This window comes from Toxotes jaculatrix, chromosome 1 (genome assembly GCF_017976425.1).
Source record: "Toxotes jaculatrix isolate fToxJac2 chromosome 1, fToxJac2.pri, whole genome shotgun sequence".
Classification (NCBI taxonomy): domain Eukaryota; kingdom Metazoa; phylum Chordata; class Actinopteri; family Toxotidae; genus Toxotes; species Toxotes jaculatrix.
The window spans coordinates 9,272,897-9,291,453 of NC_054394.1; the positions used below are offsets into that span (position 1 = coordinate 9,272,897).

At 42.0% G+C, this 18,557-nt stretch overlaps 1 protein-coding gene across 3 annotated transcripts in view; it reads left to right on the forward strand.

Moving 5' to 3' along the window:
* The first annotated feature begins 12,633 nt into the window (after positions 1–12,633).
* The window catches only part of fto (FTO alpha-ketoglutarate dependent dioxygenase), a 118,341-nt gene continuing 112,417 nt past the window's right edge, over positions 12,634–18,557 (forward strand). For 2 of the 3 annotated variants that reach the window (XM_041039288.1, XM_041039295.1), the window contains exon 1: positions 12,634–12,711. In XM_041039288.1, coding sequence (XP_040895222.1) covers positions 12,634–12,711 — 78 coding nt within the window. The remainder of the gene's footprint in view (positions 12,712–18,557) is intronic. The other variant, XM_041039304.1, reaches the window with a different exon arrangement.

The window sequence follows — 18,557 nt, forward strand, 5'->3', positions numbered from 1 at the left end:
GTTACATATTCCAGGGAGGACCGCAGCTCCAAACAAACCGAAGCAACAGGCTGCTGAGCAAACCATTCTGTCCACATTCAAACCCCGTCTCTTGCTGCTGCTGCTGTTGCTGCTGTAGAGGCGAGGGACTCACTCCCACCTGACTGAAACCCAGAGGAGGCTGAGGAGGGCGAACATGGGGAACAGGAATGTAGAAGGTCGGGCCCAAAGTTGAACTTGCAGCCCTGCCTCCCTGCTGAGATCTGGTCCCATGCAGGGCTCAGGATGCTGGCAGCAGACACGCTTATTTGGAAGGAGTGTTTGGAAAACAAAGCGTGCTTTGTGTTGTTTTATTGCAGCCAATTAAACTCTTAAACTTGATATCTATCTTTTTAGAGGATGCACAGAGGTCAGTCTGAGATGTGCAAGGGAAACAGAGAAGGGGCAGCAGTTAACAGGTCTCAATAATCCCCAGGCTGCAGATTTCACTGGGTTAAACACAGCGTGCCTTCATTGTAACCTGACCAACTCAGCAAATTGGATAAAACTCTTTTCCTTCTATCTTTTCACAGCCATTGCAATGTATATCCTCAGGGCAAGCCCGTCTTGATTGCTTTCCAATAGAGAGACATTTTCTGGCATTTTCAGACAAGCAGGGATTAGATTAATCATGTCTCCGTTCAGGGTACATATGATTATGGTTGACTGTTTACAAGTTTTCTCAGATGTGCTCCCCATGCCAGGACATGGTGGTAGAACTCAGAGCCTGAAACTCATTCGCGCATGTGGTGGTCCCGTTTTAGACTGAGCTGCAGTGAAAAAAATCGTTCATTTTGTGACAGTGGAAAATGCAGGCAACATTGGATTTGCACCTCCTTGTTAGCATTTATTTAACTTCTTGGACTTCCAGCTGGTTTAGACCTAGTATGTGAAGTATGTAAAAGTGATTTATTACAGTTCGCTGACATCTGAGTTGTGTTGATGCAGTTAACTTCATGCAGGTTCACATAAATGCAAAATGAATCACTTGCATTATTGCTCAAGTTTATCCGTCTCTCCAGAGAGGAGATGCAGTCTGAGGAGACGCAAGCGTCTCTGTGTCAGTATCATGCCCAACCAGTGGGAGGCAGCACAGACTGGAGGATAATAGGATTGCAGAGAACACACACACACACACACACTCACACACTTGCACGCATATGCACACAGAGGGTGAGTCACTTCAGCGGTAGAAGGTGACCATATCACACATCTGGGTTGCAGACCCAAATGGCCGGTGGCAGAGGAGAGGACCAGGATCGGTGGCCAGAGGAGCGGTGACATGTGGCACGCAGAGGGGAGAGCAGACCGCATTCAATTTCTGTCTGTAATCCTCCGCCTGGGAGAAATGTTTGGTTAGGGTTAAAGGCACTGTTGCCCCAGATTTTCATCTACTTCTAATTACAACATAGCTGAGGCTCAGTGGCAGCCAGCGTAACTGTTGTTGTTGTTGTTGCTGTTTGTTGACATTACATAGTCCTCCCCCACAACACACTTGTCACACGCACACGTTCAGACACATACAATCAAGACCAAGTCATTCACACCCATGTGTAACACCACTGCACGTGCACACACACACACACACACGCACACATATGGGAACACACACACCATATTATTTAGGGACCCTCAAACTCTCACACACACATGTTAGAGGCAGGTTTTTACACTCAAAGAAACACACACACATCCGTCCACAAAGTGATCAACATAGTCGAGCGGTAACCGTTGCTGAGCCCAATATAGAGACACAAATCTGTTTGGTGCCACTGGGAGATTAGTACAACCACACCGAAAACCAAAAAAACACTATGTAGACGTTTCGGTGGACCGGATATCACAACTTGTACATATGTGAGAGAAATTCAGTGTGGTGAGAGGATGAGTGAGTCAGTCATATGCCACATACTAACTGTACAATACAAATGAGTTACCACTAACTAATAGGTGCCAGATACTAAGTAACCTAAATGGTTTGGTGTGATAATTTAACAGTACTACAGCTGGCAAATGTGAAGGCAGCTGGAAGATTGTAGAGGCTCGAGAAAATACGCATGTGTTTATTTTATTTACCTGGATAGAGTCTACAGAAAGAAAACCTGTGAAATAAACAGTTTTTTTGTTTTGTTTCTTTTATTGTAAATGGAATATGGGCGAAGACATTTCAAATGGCTGCCTATGTGAACCCATTACACATGAAAATACAACACACATGTCTTGATGATGCTGACACTTATCAGAACCAAAGCTACAACTGCAAGTCTGTCTAAATACATACTGTACTGTACACGCCACAGTTTCTCAGTCTGTAATTTAATGTTTGCAATTAAAAACTCCTGTGCTGTCTCTCAGAGCACGTAATTTACTGAATCAACGCCTTTAAATCAAGCGTTTCCTTCTGTGACAGACTTGTGTCTCCCAGAGGAATTTGCCATTCCAAACCACAGTCTGCGATCCCCACGTTGTTTTCGCTCCCAATCACACGTTTTATCTCCAATTGCTGACTAATTACCAAGAGCAAAGGGTTATTGGAAAGGCCCCAAAAATGGCAGTCTGATGTTTTTGTGGTTCAGCATTTGGATTGCTGCTTTTCTTGTGCTTTTTTTTTTTTTCTTTAATTGTCTGTTGATTTACAGTGTGTGAAACTGGGGTCAGATGTGAGATAGGTCAAAATAGGGTCAACTTGTTTTTTTTATATCAGAAAGAAAATTAAATCCACAGGTAAACAACAATTACAAAATGTTCATGTACAAAAATAAATCAAATTGAAGAACGGCACGCATGTAAACATATTTATAGCAGGCTAGTTTTACAGTATGTTATGTACTGTACCTGTGGGTTTGACTAACTCACAAGATGCCCCCACTGTGTCATGGAGCCTGTTAGCATAGCAAGGTTTTCTCTCATTTAACCTTATAAATAGAGACAGCCTCATGATTAAATAATTTACATGTATGAAATAATGACAGATTCACTACCAAAAACTTTAAAATAAATTCACCATCAGTCTGGTTTGAGGTGTGAATGTGAGCACTGAGGGGCCCAGACTGCACCTTTGGCAAGACATTAGTAGACATTATACTACTGTAGCAATGTGTAAAAATGTAGCCTAGCAAAATGCATCTGTGGAGCAGTTTTTCCCAAGAGTTATATTCTTGGCAGGATGGGAAAGCTTCTGTTTTAGCACTGGAACAAAGAAACACTAAAACTCTCCACTGAAATCTCAGAAATGAAATTGTCCAGCATGGGTTGAAAGATCCTCACGGCGCAGCACCCTACCCACCTTTTTAGTGGTGGGAGGAAACTTTGTGACCAAGTGAAGCATCGTTTATTGGCTTTATCAATCACTTTTTTCCTCTGTGATCTCAGATGCTGCGGATGAAGTAATCTGACGACATGCCATGCCTCCGTTGATGTGCGTGCGAAACACCTGAGGTGACTGACTCATATAGAGGCACTGTGCTATGTGACATGTACGATTCTCTGGAGAGAGAAAAAAGGGGGGTGCTTAATGCCTCTGTTCATGATGAAGCATGCGAATTATGAAGACAGGGTGTGTCATCTCATTCTCTGCTCCTTTCATCATAATCTCCCCCACTACGTTCAGAGAAAAGCTCACTGGAGGCCATCAGCCCCGAACTGCAGCCTTAAACATCACACAGAGATCTACCTATGGCCTATTTGAACAGTTCACCATACAGGCATCTTATGGATTAACAGCCACCATCTTAAAACTGGAGAAGTGTAAAGAAAGTTAAAATGTACAGCAGTGGATGTGCCTGTGTTAAGGAACGTGTCAGAGTTTCGGACCGCTCTAACAGAAGTATCTCCTCTGCTGCGCAGCTGTTATTTTCTGCACCAGCTGATGACTGACAAAGTACAAACAGGAACACACACACACTCAAATGCTAAAAACACATGCAAAAAGTTTTTGCACTTAGTTAATATGTTTTGTTGGCCTTCACTTTTAGCAGACTGAACTGGTTAAAATGGTGTAACCAGAAACAACCACAGTACATCCACTAGTCCAGCTGAATTTAAAACTGCTGACTGTATAGTTACAAATACATCTGAAAATTTATTTAATGTGGTGTCTGGCTGAAATGTGAATTTGAGCACTGTTCAGGTCTATCTTTAGACACACACGCACGCACGCACGCACACACAAAGCTGTGTTGAACACTGATTTTGAAAATAAATTCATTTTGCAGGTCACATTCAGTGCTACTTTTGAGAATACTGCCATGGAGTTTTCTGCCATAGAACATACAACAACAGTGAAAAAAGTACTTTGATCCTTTACTTAGTTAAAAATTTCATGTAGAAACACCCACACATTACAAATGAAGATTTTAATTACTTCATATACTGGTGGGTAGTTTAATCTACAACTGCAATACATGTTTTGTGATCTAATCATATGTTTTGTATGTAAAATGAAATATGTTTAAAATATGACTAGGAACTACGGCTTCCAGATAAAAGCTGAGGAGTACAAAATCCACCTTTGTCAGAATGGGGATACTCAAATAGTCCACAAGTACTTCAGAATGTATGGCAGTACCCTTACTGTATCAGTGAGTTCACCCTGAAACTTGGCCACCATCCATTACAGCAAAATTGTTGCCTGCTTTTAACATAATTATATTTCTGTTGCTTTGATTCCAGTCCGAAGTAATAAAACACTTCTAACCCAAACCCCAAAATCTATCCACAACTACAATTAAAGTTAAAAGTGCAGTTGTTTTATGATAAGAGCTGCAGGGTCTGTAGCCACCAAGCCCTACCACCTGCTTCTGATTGGCTAGTGGCATGTTATTTTCCCCTCACACATACCCCAGCATGCACTGGGGTTTATTTATTAGGAATAAAAAAAAGGAGTCACTAATCTGTGTTCGGTTCAGACAGCGGGCTCCCCCTACACACTCGCGCACACATACACACACACACATCTGCGTACCAGCTGAGCAGGGAGCAGTCCCACTGTTAGGCTTTCACATATCAAAGAGCCTGGGGTGCTTTGGCACTGCTGGGGTAGTTGTCCTTTTTTACAAAAGACAAACAAGCAAAGAGCTCGGGATGCGGTCCAGAGCCGCCTTTGACACAGTGTTGAAATGGGGACTTGGCTCCATGACATATATGGTCTACATGTGCAAAGAAAAAAAAAAAAGCAGTTGCTTGTCCTCAGCCTATAGCAAGGCAGTACAGATTCCTTATTAACCTGCCTTAACCATATACCACAAAACAACGTAATTTGCAGAATTGTTCAGTGGCTTCAATCTATGGCTGGAGGCTGCTTTTGTGTCAGAGGTGCATGGAAAGTATTACCTCTAGGTGTGTGGTACTTCTGTGATGAATGTTATACAGATTGTCAGAGGTCAGGATGTTAGCCTGACACGCTGACATCACCAAAACATCAGTAATTACACAAACAGAGTGTAGTGAATCTCTGAGAGATTATCAATTGACAGGCAATATAAATTATCCTACGATTCTCCGAAAGTCCCTAAGAGGGTAACGTTCAAACAGCTGATCGTTATTTGTTACATTTCAGCAGTGGAATCGGTTACTGATGACTGTAATAATGAAAATGAGAACATGGAGGAGGATGATGAAGATGACGGAAATCCTGTGCATCTTAAAATGATCTTGCAAGACATCATATTTAACACGTAGAAACAAATCACAGAGGTCCAATCCATGTACCGCAGCACAAATACAGAACATTATTTTCAGCAAATGGAAACAAGGCCCATTTGAGATCAAAGCATCTAATGGGTTCTGGATAACCAGAAGCCTCTGTCAGTTTCTGGCCAAATAAAACAGACATGCAAACACATGTGGCACTGAGGCCAAAAGATTTTCAATACGGCTCAGACAATTATAGCTACATTACATCTAATCTGAGCCCCCCCCCCCTTCATGAACCTATGGCAGTGGCAAGAAACATCTCATCTGGGACATGTGACTGAATGGAAAAATGGCTAACAATCTTGAAAAATGACTTAACTAGTTCAGCGTTTCTGTTGCTGAATGAAAACAGTTCATCTATTTTGCGGTGATGATGGCTTTCTTTTTTTTTTTCAGGATTTGCCTTTCGCACTCAAGTCCTCCTCTCTCTGTAATGAACTGCACTTCCATCCCTTTAGGAAAGAAGAAAGAAAAGAAGAGGAACACTGAAACCAAATGAGAAATAAACTGAAAAGGACAAAACACACATTCTACTAAATTCTTATTAAAGCCTTTGAGTGTGGGCTGGGGAGAGGATTGTAAAGTGCCTATGTTCTACTATAAACCAAACTGCCATTCAGTTGGATGTACAGTAATTAGACATGAAGGCGGCCTCAGAGAGAATGTAAGAAGCTCTGTATATGGGAAGCTGGGTGTGATTTAAACTTTTCCGCCAGTGTTAAATGTACCTGTCACCATCTGCACGCTCCACAATGTCAACTAATTTAGAAACGAGGAGAAACGTGCATGGATAAATAAACACATTTCAGCGTTCATGTCAGTGGTCAGACTGGTGGGTTTGGGCACAGTGTGAGCTGTCAGATGAATTCTTGATCACTTGCCAAACTTGAATCACTTTCACATTCATCAATCTCACATTTATTAGTAACAAATGGGCAGATTAACTCAGTGAATGTGTGTGTAGCATCAGTGCACCAGTGGAAATAGAATACGATAGCACAGATCTTTATTAACGCGGGGAGATTTTGATTTGCACATGAAAAGACCCCAAACTGTTGTTTTCCCAAAGTATTACCAATATATATCCTGTGTGTGTATGAGCAATTACATTCGTATGTGCGCCGTATGTGCGTCTTCTACTGAATTCAACGACCGGTCACACAACAAGACCTAAACCTGGTAACACTGACTCAAGGGGAAAACATTCACATTAAAGACCAGAAAAGCCCTAATAAAAAGCCACTAATATAAAACAGTCCCCATCAAAGAGATCCCTCCCAATATTTGTTGAACTCTTACATATCATATTAATGCCATTTCAGCCATTGTTCGCTCAGGCTGCGTTTGATCTGCAGGGCTGCTATAACTCTGGGGTAATAGGAGCACTAATGAGAGGAGTTGGCACTTTATAAACACTGTCAAGAGCAGGTGGTGCGAGGGGTCACACTGGGCCATTGTGTCCACCTCAGCTGGTCCCATTCAGAACTACTTATTTTCTTAGATCATGGAGTACTTTGACAAATCAGCATATTTCATGCAGACATCTTTGTTAAAAGTTAAGTCCGGAGAGGGGTGATCGTATCGTGCCGAACAAATGTGCGATTAATCTGCAGCACGGCGCTGAGCGATAGGGCACAGACTTCTCCAGAAAACAGGTCATCTCTGCCTCAACAAAAGATATTCCCCCCCTGATGGTGTGCAACGCAAGGACACACACAGAGGATGTATGCTTCCGTATAGAGTTTTATAATGTCTTTCAGCCTGACATTGTGCGTGAGATTTAAACAGGGGCTCTTTTGTATGTCAAAACCTCACTTTTAATGGGTTTCTTATAAAACTGCTCAGTGATCATGGTATTCAAATCACAGCAATAGGAAGGCGCTTCCTCATTTCGGTGTCTGGAAGTGATCCCAGGCAAGGAGGTGTACCACATCTTAGACTAAGGCTGCACGCTCTTTCTGTTTGCTAACCAAAGGGCTCTTTTCTGTGGTGCTATATGATCATTTATTGAGGCTTAATCAACATGTATTGAATAGTGTATGTACTTTTTGAACCATTTTAAAAGGCTCTCTGTGCACTTTAAACCTTAGCCATGGGGTTGCAAGAGTTTTAATGATATTCCAGCTAAGGGCTTGTGGCAAAAAAAAAAAAAAAAAAAGCTCCTGTCCCTGCACAGCTTTCACAGTGTCTTTAAGAATCCTCTTTTTTTCCAGGTGAATTCAAAAAGGCATTTACATTAGCTAGACTTCAGGTGCTACTCTGTCTAGTACGTTTCTGTACCTGTAGGCTTGAGTAGCAAACTTAAGTCTGAGGTAACTTACACTGATCCAGTCTGGGCCTCTTTGATAACAATGCTGATTAGTCAACATGCTGTCAAAGATATAAGACTCATGAAATGTAAAAAGAGGGCAGCCAGTTTAAACTGGTGGTCAAAGCAATATTCTACACATCCTGCAAAGCCCTGCCAGAATATATATATATATATATATATATATATATATATAAAACAAGGGGGTGTACATAAAACTGAAGAAAGACACAGGATAAAAATACAACTGGTTAGTTTAAGAAGTGCATTCACTTGTCTTTCCTCTTTTTGATTCCTTTAACAAAATATTTTCAAGCCTGTTTTAGAGATTCAGAGCATCTCACATCATCAGACAAGCTGTTCTGAACTTTGCCCCCACACACTGAATGGATCTGAGACAAAACCATATGTTTGATTTCTTTTGACCAGGCCTATTGCTTTAACACCTGTAAATAGTCTGGTGCCTGACCATTAAGGCATTTATGCACATGACCTGCAGCTTAAGAATGTTTAACTATTCTAACCTATTTAAAATGACCTATATTTAAAAGGGCTCTTCATTGTAATCAAAACTATAACTTATCACCTGATTCGGTGCAGGCTAAAAGTGAGCATGTTGTTGCTTAAAAGAGACCATAGGTATAGAAATTACATGTGAGGACGAAAATACAGATAAAACACTGTTTTTATTAAATAATTCATAAAAGCATCCTTCCCCTAACACTGAGTGTCAAATATGCACCTTTTACACTACAATTTTACAGTTTTTTTTCAGTATAATGTAAGTAACAGGACCAACAGCCAACAGTGCATAAATTATTTGTGTTTCCAGTGAGAAATGAACAGCTACACATGGGAGATCTGCTAGAATCTACCCACTTAGCTACACAGGACTTTTAATCTTCTTCATCACCATTGTAGTACCACTTTTTATGGCCGATAACTAATAGGCCACCTGGCGTGAGCCACACAGGTACCCTGGTGCTACAAAGAGACTGTACAGGAGTGATGTGGGGGTGCTTCAAAGAAACGAGGCGAAGGCGGTGGAGTATATGGAATGGAAAAAGTCAGCAAAAAAAGAAAACCATCTTCTGAACGAGGACATAATCGTTTGGAGGACTCCAGCACATAACCTAAATAATACATTTCAGGTTTTGATATAACTATTACTGCCTGTGAAGAGCTCTTTGATGTTAATTGAAACCACTGGGCAGCAATCTGCTTTATAGCACTGACAAATAACAGTTTCCTAAGGCTAAGCATTGAAGGTTAGCAAGCAGGGAAGGCACATACTTGCTCCATATGCTCATTCGATATAAATAAAAATCAAAAAAGAGCTTGTCTTCACCGAGGCAGCACAATGTGCTGAGGATGGTCCCTGGCCGGAGTTGTGGTGAGTAAATGCTGTTTACAATTCTTAACAGTACCTTCACCAGAGGTCCCGTGTGGTGCAGGACAAAGCTTGACTGTATTGTTTTCAGTTTTCCCAGTAGTTTGCTTCCTCTCCTTCACACAGACACCACAGCTTAACTTGATAACGCAATAATAAAATCTAGGTGGCCCAGTAGAAACTCCTGCATCGGAAAGATATCATTATTCACAAAAAGGCCTGTCTCTTGTATTTCTGATTTTTCGGGCCATACAATAGTTTGAAGAATGGGGTAGAGACGATTGCCGGTCTGTGGTCTCTGGTTTTAATACAGACAAAACACAATGGTCTCTGTCTTCCTTTACTTTGCTTTGGTACATTCTGGCACCGTGCGCTCCTCATCTTTTATTCTTCCCCAGCTTTTTTAGACGCTCATTATATCACAAAAAGAAGCCTTGTCAAGGGGTCATCCGGAGCTGATGCAATGCACAATAACAGAAAACATACCCCAATCCTGAGCACAAACACATTGGCCAGATCAGGAGAGAAGACTACATGATGATAGAGGAAGTTCAAAGTCAATTTTTTTCCTCCATCCCATATGATACCACATCAGAGTGTGTACACGGGTGACCTTGCCTTGCGCTTGAACCCCACAGGTCGGACATGAGAGGAGAGGTGCCTGCTTTAGAGCTCAATTCACTGTAGGACAAATGACAGGCATTGTTGAGGAAGGTAATTGGCTTGTCTCCATGTAAAGGGCCTGTGCATTATGATTGTTCACAGAGCCTCAAGTCTGACCATCAAACAAAAAACATCCAGAGAACTTTCCCCTCCCTGACATGTTCCCCCGTCACAATGACTGACAGTGAAAATGTGAATGATAGTTTGACTCTTTCCCTAAAGTAACATAATGCAATGATAGATTGGGTTTATGGACTGAATGGAGTGGTGTGGCTTTAATAAAAGTTTTAACATCACCAGAACAAAAAGAAAGCATTTATAATATTGTAGACAAGGTTGGCATTCTAAACATAACAAAATAATCCCCTAAAAAATTCTGACAGTTTTCTGAAAATAACCATAAATTGATAGTTCTGCATTTTGGGACACACCTTTTTCCTGTTGAGACTTACAGATAAGAACATCTGCACCACTGACTGGTTGTAGCCTGTATTTTTTTATTGAACAGATGTGAGAGTGGTATTGATCTTCTCATCTAACTCTTAGCAACAAAGAAAATTAGCAGATTTCCCAAAATATCTAAATATTCCTTTAAAGGAATTAGATTTCCTGTCTCATGAATTGCATTACAGTTTTAATAGAGTAACCACTGAGTGTATTAAAGTACATTTTTTAAAGCAATCCAGCTAATTATGATCAAAGCAATTCCCTTTATCCTGGCTCTGAAATGATACCACAAACCTCCATTACTGAGAACCAGACTACATGATTTGAATGGTTTATATACTTTGTGAATAATTTAATAGGGCCCACTGTGCACATAGAGTATATTTCTTCAAACATGGGGGTTGTGAGGACTCTTGACACCATTTCCACCAACGGGCCACCAGCGATGGAATTAAAAAACAAGCCTCTGCAGGAATTGTTGGACAAGAGCCTGTACATTATGATCACTCAAAGAGCCTCAAACCTGACAGACTCAAAGCCAAAGAAAGTCAGGCAGCGAACCCTCTGTTCCTTGAAATGTTAACCATAAAGGTGATTGACAGTGGGAACATGTGAATGATAGTTTGACGCATAAAAGGAACATTGTGTAATGATGAATTGGGGTGATGGAGGTTGGATGAAGGCAGATTTTGACATTATAAGATAAAAAAAAATAAATTATTTACAACAAGCTCTAAAAAGGCACTATAGGCTGACATATGTTCATGTGAAAAAACTTACATGCATGCACATGGATTTAGTTTTCACAAAACGATTCCAAGGATATTTTTCAAATGTATTCTCCCCTTGGAAGACCGGGACGGAGGAGAGGAAATGTAAGTTATAAATAGGAATCAAAAGAACCCCCCTCCGTTTATTGGTAAGGGATGGTAGAGACACCGACATCTTTGAAAGTGGTAGAGCTTTTGAGCATTTTACAAGACAGGTGAAAGAAACATGTGTGTTAAATCACTGTAACCGGCTCACTTGGGTCAGCTCTACCATAAAAGAATAGAGATTACAAAGGAAACTAATGAAGACACTGATCAAAGTCTGTAATGGTAATATGTAGCAGGTGTTTCAGACCCCTGCAATTCGCCCCTGCATGCACCACCCTCCCACCACTGCTGCTCCATCCGTGAAACTCTCTCATCTATTTCACATGTGCTTTGATAGGAACAATGGACAGAACACATTTCAGCACTATTCAAGACATGTTATGAGCAATCTGGATGAACCCTCGGAGGGCATTTTAACTGTGGCTTATACACAAAAGGCAGCCACACAGTCGCTGTGCATTTACGGCGCCCTTTCATGATCGGTGGTGAGTTGTGAGGGGGCTGACGTGGTTGAAGCCCACACCGGCAGAAAAGCACCTGGATTTGAGACGCATGCAAGAGTTGAAAGAAGGCTGGCCGGACTTGAACTGGAGCACGTTCAAAGCATGATTGCTATTTTTACACATAGTCTGAGATGAAAGTGGCACTGCTTTTGATTTAGAAAAAAGGGGGAAAGCATATGGAACATCCATACTGAGGACCAGGATATTCTGAAGAAAAATATTTAAAGTTAGTTTAAAAAAAACAAAACAAAACAAATCTTTTCAAAATTTTAATGCACTGCAATAATTACTGCTACAAATAACAACAACAACAACAACAACAACAATAATAATAGTGTTAATGTCTTGTAGTGTATGTATTTTTTATTGATTTGTCACAGCCATTTTAAAGGGGCTGTAAAAGTTCACCGACTTACAGCCATGCTGATCAGCGTATCTGTGATTGGTAGATCTGTACCTGCGCTGAACCTGCGCAGCGCAACATCTAGAGCGTGCCGAAACTGCTTCCGCCGCGAGGACACGCTCGCTGTGGGACTTGTAGTTCTCTTCACCACGCTTCAGGCATCTATTTCAAGCTTCTCTCCACAAAACATCATTTTTACCCCGAAAATATCGACAGTGGGGCTCTGAGTGAAAACGCGCGAAAGGCTGCTCCTGCACGCGCCCCCCCTAACACGGAAACAGGTAAAGCGACCATGCACTCGCGCACTACAATAACCAGCATCGCCTCTAATGAAAGCGAGGCAGTGTAAACACAACTCCAGGAACATGAAAAGATCGGGTGACAGTGAGGGGGAGAAGAGAAGAAAGGTATTGATAGCGTTTTTCTCCGTTAGGTCTGGCATATTTCTAAGCCCTGTCGCTCGTTGAATATCTAATGCTCCTGATGTGATGCTGCTGGCTGCATTTTGAAGGCTAGAAAGCCGCGAATGTCAGCGCATACCTCACCTTGCCTGTTTCCTTTATTGTGTTTTCCATTTTTTCCCCCCCAGTCTACCACAATGAAGAATTTACAGTTACATTAAAACGGTGCTTTATCACGTAAATACACTGCTGATATAAAGCCGCAGCTTGCAGAGTAGGGTCTTGGCAACGTCCCGCATCAAGTGGGAAATAGGATATGAATTAGAGACCGCAGGATATTCGTGAGAAACCAGTAAAAGTCTGAACTGCTCCATAGGTTAGTTATCAACAGTTAGGCAAAAAACAAAAGCCCAAAAAAGCATAAAAGAGATAACGCCAAAGCTCGATTTGGGTCTAATTGTGGTGTGAGGAGTGAACAATGAATCAGGTGTTAATTGTATAGTAGAAACGGAGCAGCTCAGTGCAACAGTGAAAACAAATGGTAAAGTTGGTGTGCAGTGTATTTCAGATCTGGCAAGGTGCCAGGCCAGCAGTCTACAGCTGCTTGTGGCTTTACAGTAAATGTAGTGGATAATGTAGTGCTCTGATGTACAGTAGAAATGATCACTTACTGGCCTAATGTTGTGCTTACTGTTAATCATAGGCTAACCTCTGTTAATAGGCCATCTGTAGAACCTGCTAAGGGATAAAAGTGAGATGTGTGCAGGATTAGGTTCACATGATGGGAACCAAGATGGGTGCCTTTGTAACATGTGAGGACCAACTGTTTTGTGTGCCGGTGCGTTAAGCTGCGTTTCGTGCTGACCTGGGCTTAATCAGGCTTTCACATGCTGCACGACTTTTGTGGTTTGTTAAGATGCTAAGGGAAAGGAAGGAAAGGACTCTGCTGTGCCTAAGGCACGTTGAGCTGTATTTCGCCAATAGCCATAGTGTCTGTCTGTCTATGTCTGTCTGTTTCTTCTCTTATCTCCTGACTTGGATGCCGTCTGCTGTGGCACATGTGTTTGGATCATGTTAGACAGCAGTGAAACTATGTAGGACGCGGTTCCTCCTGTTTATGAAAGCAGCCATGGCGGCCAGATGAGTGGCTCAGAGAGAGAACTCATTCCAGCTGGCCCTCAGGCAGTCAGGCAGCACTGCACAGACCTAATGGCTTAGCTTCCCTTCTCTTTAGATAAATAAAAGGATGAGCGAGAGGAATTGTAATTGCAAAATGACTGTATGACTGTAGAGCAGCCAAGGAAGGAGCTGCATGAATAGTGGCCAGTTTTTATGATATCTGTGGTTTTTATAATGATACAGTTATTATGATAACTAATAACTTGAACATGATGGTTGCCTTATCCAGTAAGCAAGTGTGTTTGCAATGCTGCACAAAGTGAGAGATGCACTGTGATGGGTCCACTGTCATTCTGCGTTAGAGAATGCAAGCGCCAACAGATTACTACCAAATGAATACACAATCTCCTTAGAAATTCCCACTGCAGCAAGTCAGTATAACATACTGACAGGTGGGATGCCATAGTCTATGCATATATTTTTAGATGAAATAGAATAGGACATTGGCCCGACTGCCCATGGGGAGTAGCCACACCCAACGCACAGTAATTCACATTTATTTCTGCTCAAAAATCTGAAATAATTATGTTTTTTTCATATCTTAGACTAGAGGATGGATTCATCAGACAGTTTGACTCACTAACTGTTTTCTTTGCTGTTTCAACTAGAAAAATCGCAGACTCTGTGTGTGTTTGTGCATTGTCCTGTGTTCTCAAGTAGCAACAAATTCACGAATTTCCTCCACATGGCAACATTCAACTCACCTTGTACCCTAATGAATTGAAAACATTTCATTATGTTTTATCAGTGTTGTCATCACAGGATGAATTTCCACTCATGCCTTGGCAAGTGTGAAAACAGCACTGACCCTGTCCCTTAACCCGATGTTCTAATGCTGTCTTTGATGCAGGCTCGCCATTTGGACAGCGATGACAAGTATAGAGTGCTGTGTCGAAACAGGAAGTGTGTGTGTGTGTGAGCTGCAGGCTAAGTAATGATCACACAGGGTCACCAGATGTTGTGAGGTCCTGGGCTGAGCCCAGCCCATTGCTTAGATCAGCCTCATTGGTTTGCTCTGGTTGTGTCACCTAGTGCAAGCTGTTTAGGGTATTTAATTTCTGAACACTCATTAAAATGGTTTGTGTTTCCCTTGGTATTTCTGTTAAATTAACAACTAGCGAGGTAAAAGCTGATTATGTGGCCACACATCCAGACATGGTTAATCAATTCTCCCCCGCAAAATGTTTGCTAGTGAATTAGTGTAAAGGAAACGATTTATGGTGACTAATGCCGACGTCCTGTCATGTCAGGCCTGGTGTTTTAGCAAGAGGGGGGTGTCAGATTCAGCACATTCAGCAGCTTTGTGCTCTGCCGGCCATCTTTTTCTCGCTCCTAAACCAAGCAACATGCTGCTTGCTCTATTAATGAGCCAATAATGGAGAAATAGGGTTGGGTGCTGACATAAAACATGGGTATGGATACCTAAGGCAGGTTAGCACATAAGCTCCAACAGAGCTAGATTTACACCTAGGCTCTGTGTAGAATGGTAGAAAGGGGAACACGGCATGGGGGCTCTCACAGCTTCATCAGACCCCCGCCAGTCGAGCTGTGGAAAAGCCAGGCCTCAGAAACATACGGCTGTGGCAGATAATGATACCATTACACTAATGGAGCTGGCAAATGAAGGAGAACCCAGATGCCCTGCTTTATTACCGGAGGGGGTCATTTCCTCGCTGCATTCCTAATGGCCTGAGCACACAGTATTGATCAGGCTATCATGCTGCTAATCCTCTACAGAATTACTTATCGCAGGCTAGGTGTCAATCCACCTCATGCCCTGCTCTGGCCTTGCCGCTGGGCGGCTGCTGCGTGTCCAGCAGGGACCCACCGGGCCGTTTATGCAGTCATGATTTAGGGCCAAGCAGGGATGGCGTCTGGGAGGTCTTCAACGGTGGGCTGGGCAGTTCAATGTGTAAAAAAAAAAAAAAAAAAAGGAGGCAAATGAATCTAACAGCTTTCATTTAATTAAGGAGCAGGCAATGATGTGGTTCGTCCCTCTTTATGGCCCCATTGGCCACTGTGAAGCAGGGGAAGCTGTGAGGTTGGGTGTTGTTCTCAGTAATTGTGTTGTGCTGTAAATAAGAAAAGGAAGCCCTTGTGCCATCAGCAGCAGCAGGAAGCAAGATTTTCACCAGGTCATTGGACTGATTAGATTACACAGTGCTCCACAGTATAGTATTAAACTCTGCTTCATTCTTGCTTCATGTGGATGAAAATTGAAGAACTCCAAAATCAAATATGTCTCTTTAGAACTATGTATAATAAACCTCCCATTTCCAGTTCTGATTATGACGATTAGAACTGTGACTTTATGTGAAAAATGAAAAATATAAGAAAAGAGATCTCTAAATTATTCATGGTGTACCTTATTTGAACATGACTGAGAATAGGGTTGCCTGGACCCATCATCATTACAAATGAATAAGAGGGTCAGGTATCACAGAGCACTTTGCCCAGGGCTTGTGACCTGTCATGTCCTTGGCCCCCTTTACTGGGCCCCTGTGTGCATTAGCATCTCGGGGCCATTGGAAGCGTGACATCCTAGCATCAGCACACCCCTCTTGTCACCTCTGGCCTTAGCTAATCAAAGAGTTTACCTTAAGGGGGACATTTAGCCCTGTTCGTTAGGGCCACTCCAGTCGCCATAAAGAAGTATTTATATATTTCCATCTGGAACAACCTGTCGTGGCTAGGGAAACTAGCTATTGATCCAGATATTTAGTCATTTCTTTCTGCGTGCGCTATCAATATTGTGCAAACATCCGTCCACACGAGGGTTGACCTAAGCCCCAGCCTGTATGTTTCGCTCCCATTGGACTTCAGTGATATACTATTCTGAAAAGTAAAATCAATGAATGAATATGAAGTTTTGGTGTGTAATATAGTGCAGGCCCAAGGCCCCGGGTCTTTCATTGATCTGCTATGTGAGTGTTAGAGGCAGCTGATTAGTCTGCTGCTGAGCTTTTCCTCTACATGTCTTTACCTTGTCTTGCCTATTTGATCTTTGGCTCATATATTAGGACTGAGGTGTTTATAGAGCAGCATGGTTTGTGAAAACTCTCTTTAAACTAATTCAAGCAACACACAAAAAGTGTAACGTATTTATGTTCCAGTTTGGTGCAGGATTATAATAACTTCAGAGTGAAACTGAAGTAAGATATGAGTTGCAATGCATTTGCTGAGGTTTACTGTATTGCTTTGTATTGTATTGTTTAGTCTTAGAGGAATAGACTCTAATTTTACCTTATTCAGCTTAAATTTTGGAGTGCTGCATTAAGTGTAATGAAAGGTAGGCGTCAGATTTAAATATGTCAGTGATGTAAGGATGGGACCGATTGTTGTATGAGTCGCCCCACTTCATCTGTGATGTAATTATTATTCTTAACTGAATTTAACATTATTAAATTCACTGATTGTATGTCCTAGGAGTGATGACTTTAAAACATACCTGAGCTGTTTCCTGAAGTTAAAATGATGCATTAAGTTGCCATTTATTACCCATGAGATGGTTCCCTGTTGATGACCTTCTGTAATCAGCCATACAGAGGCTGAGTTAGCTTCTCATGATCAATGTGAGAAACCCTGCACGTCGTTCCTTCACTTCCTACCCCCCTTTTTTTTTTTTATAGCAGTCTGTACTGAATGCATGACATTTTATATGTGCACAATGTCTGCATTTGGTTTGCATCTGCAAGGATATCAACTTTTACGGCCCTGCCTGCATTGTCTCAGGGTACATGGCCAAGATGACCTGCCGCGGACTACCATATGTGGTTGTGGACCTGTGACTGTACTACACATTTAAATGGAATAACAGAGATAGTTGAATGCTAGGCATTACAGCTTGGTGTGACTGTGGGATTGAACGCTGTAATGAGTTATACTGTAGGTGAAAGGGTCATGTTTAGAGGTTTCCTCTAACCACCAGCTGCTATCCTTTAGCAGCCTGAGTCTGTATAACATTCTTCAAAATACTAAAGAAAAATGACATTTAAAAACATATAACAAATATTCTGCCAATAAATCACCACTCAAGGCTGCAAAGCTTTGGTATATTGCTGTGTTCAGTGTTTACCGTGTGGTTGGTTGGCTCCTATGGAAGCTGTCACCAGGATTGTCTAAACAGCCACTGACAGCTTACGTGTCTGACAGCCCCTACCGAGCACCTCACATTAGTGTTGAGGCATTAGCCACAGATGTCAACGTATTCGCAAACAAGGCCGCGATGTGGATCATGCAAACTGGCCGATGAGATCAGCCGTCAGATTCAATGAGATTACACTGAATGTGACCTGCCCAAGCAGGGTTCATCTGTCATGCATGTGTCCCGTCACCAGAGAGACACAGAATAATCAGTTCAATCAATAGATGGTGGTGGCTCATTGGACTGGTGCTGAATAAACATGGGAATGACCCTCTCACCTCATACACAGAGGCTAGAGCCTCCAGGGAGTTCATTAGCCACTCGGTGCTATGATCCGGATGAGTCGTTATTTTCCATTTCTGTTTGTTTGGCATTCTAGTGGTGTGTGTGTGTGTGTGTGTGTGTGTGTTTGAATGTGCACTATTTGTGGGGTTTTGTGTAGGTCGATGTGTAAGCGTTAGGTGTGGATTTGTGTGTCTTTGAATGAATGGTTGTGTGTGTGTATGCACACACTCTTCTCCATATGTGT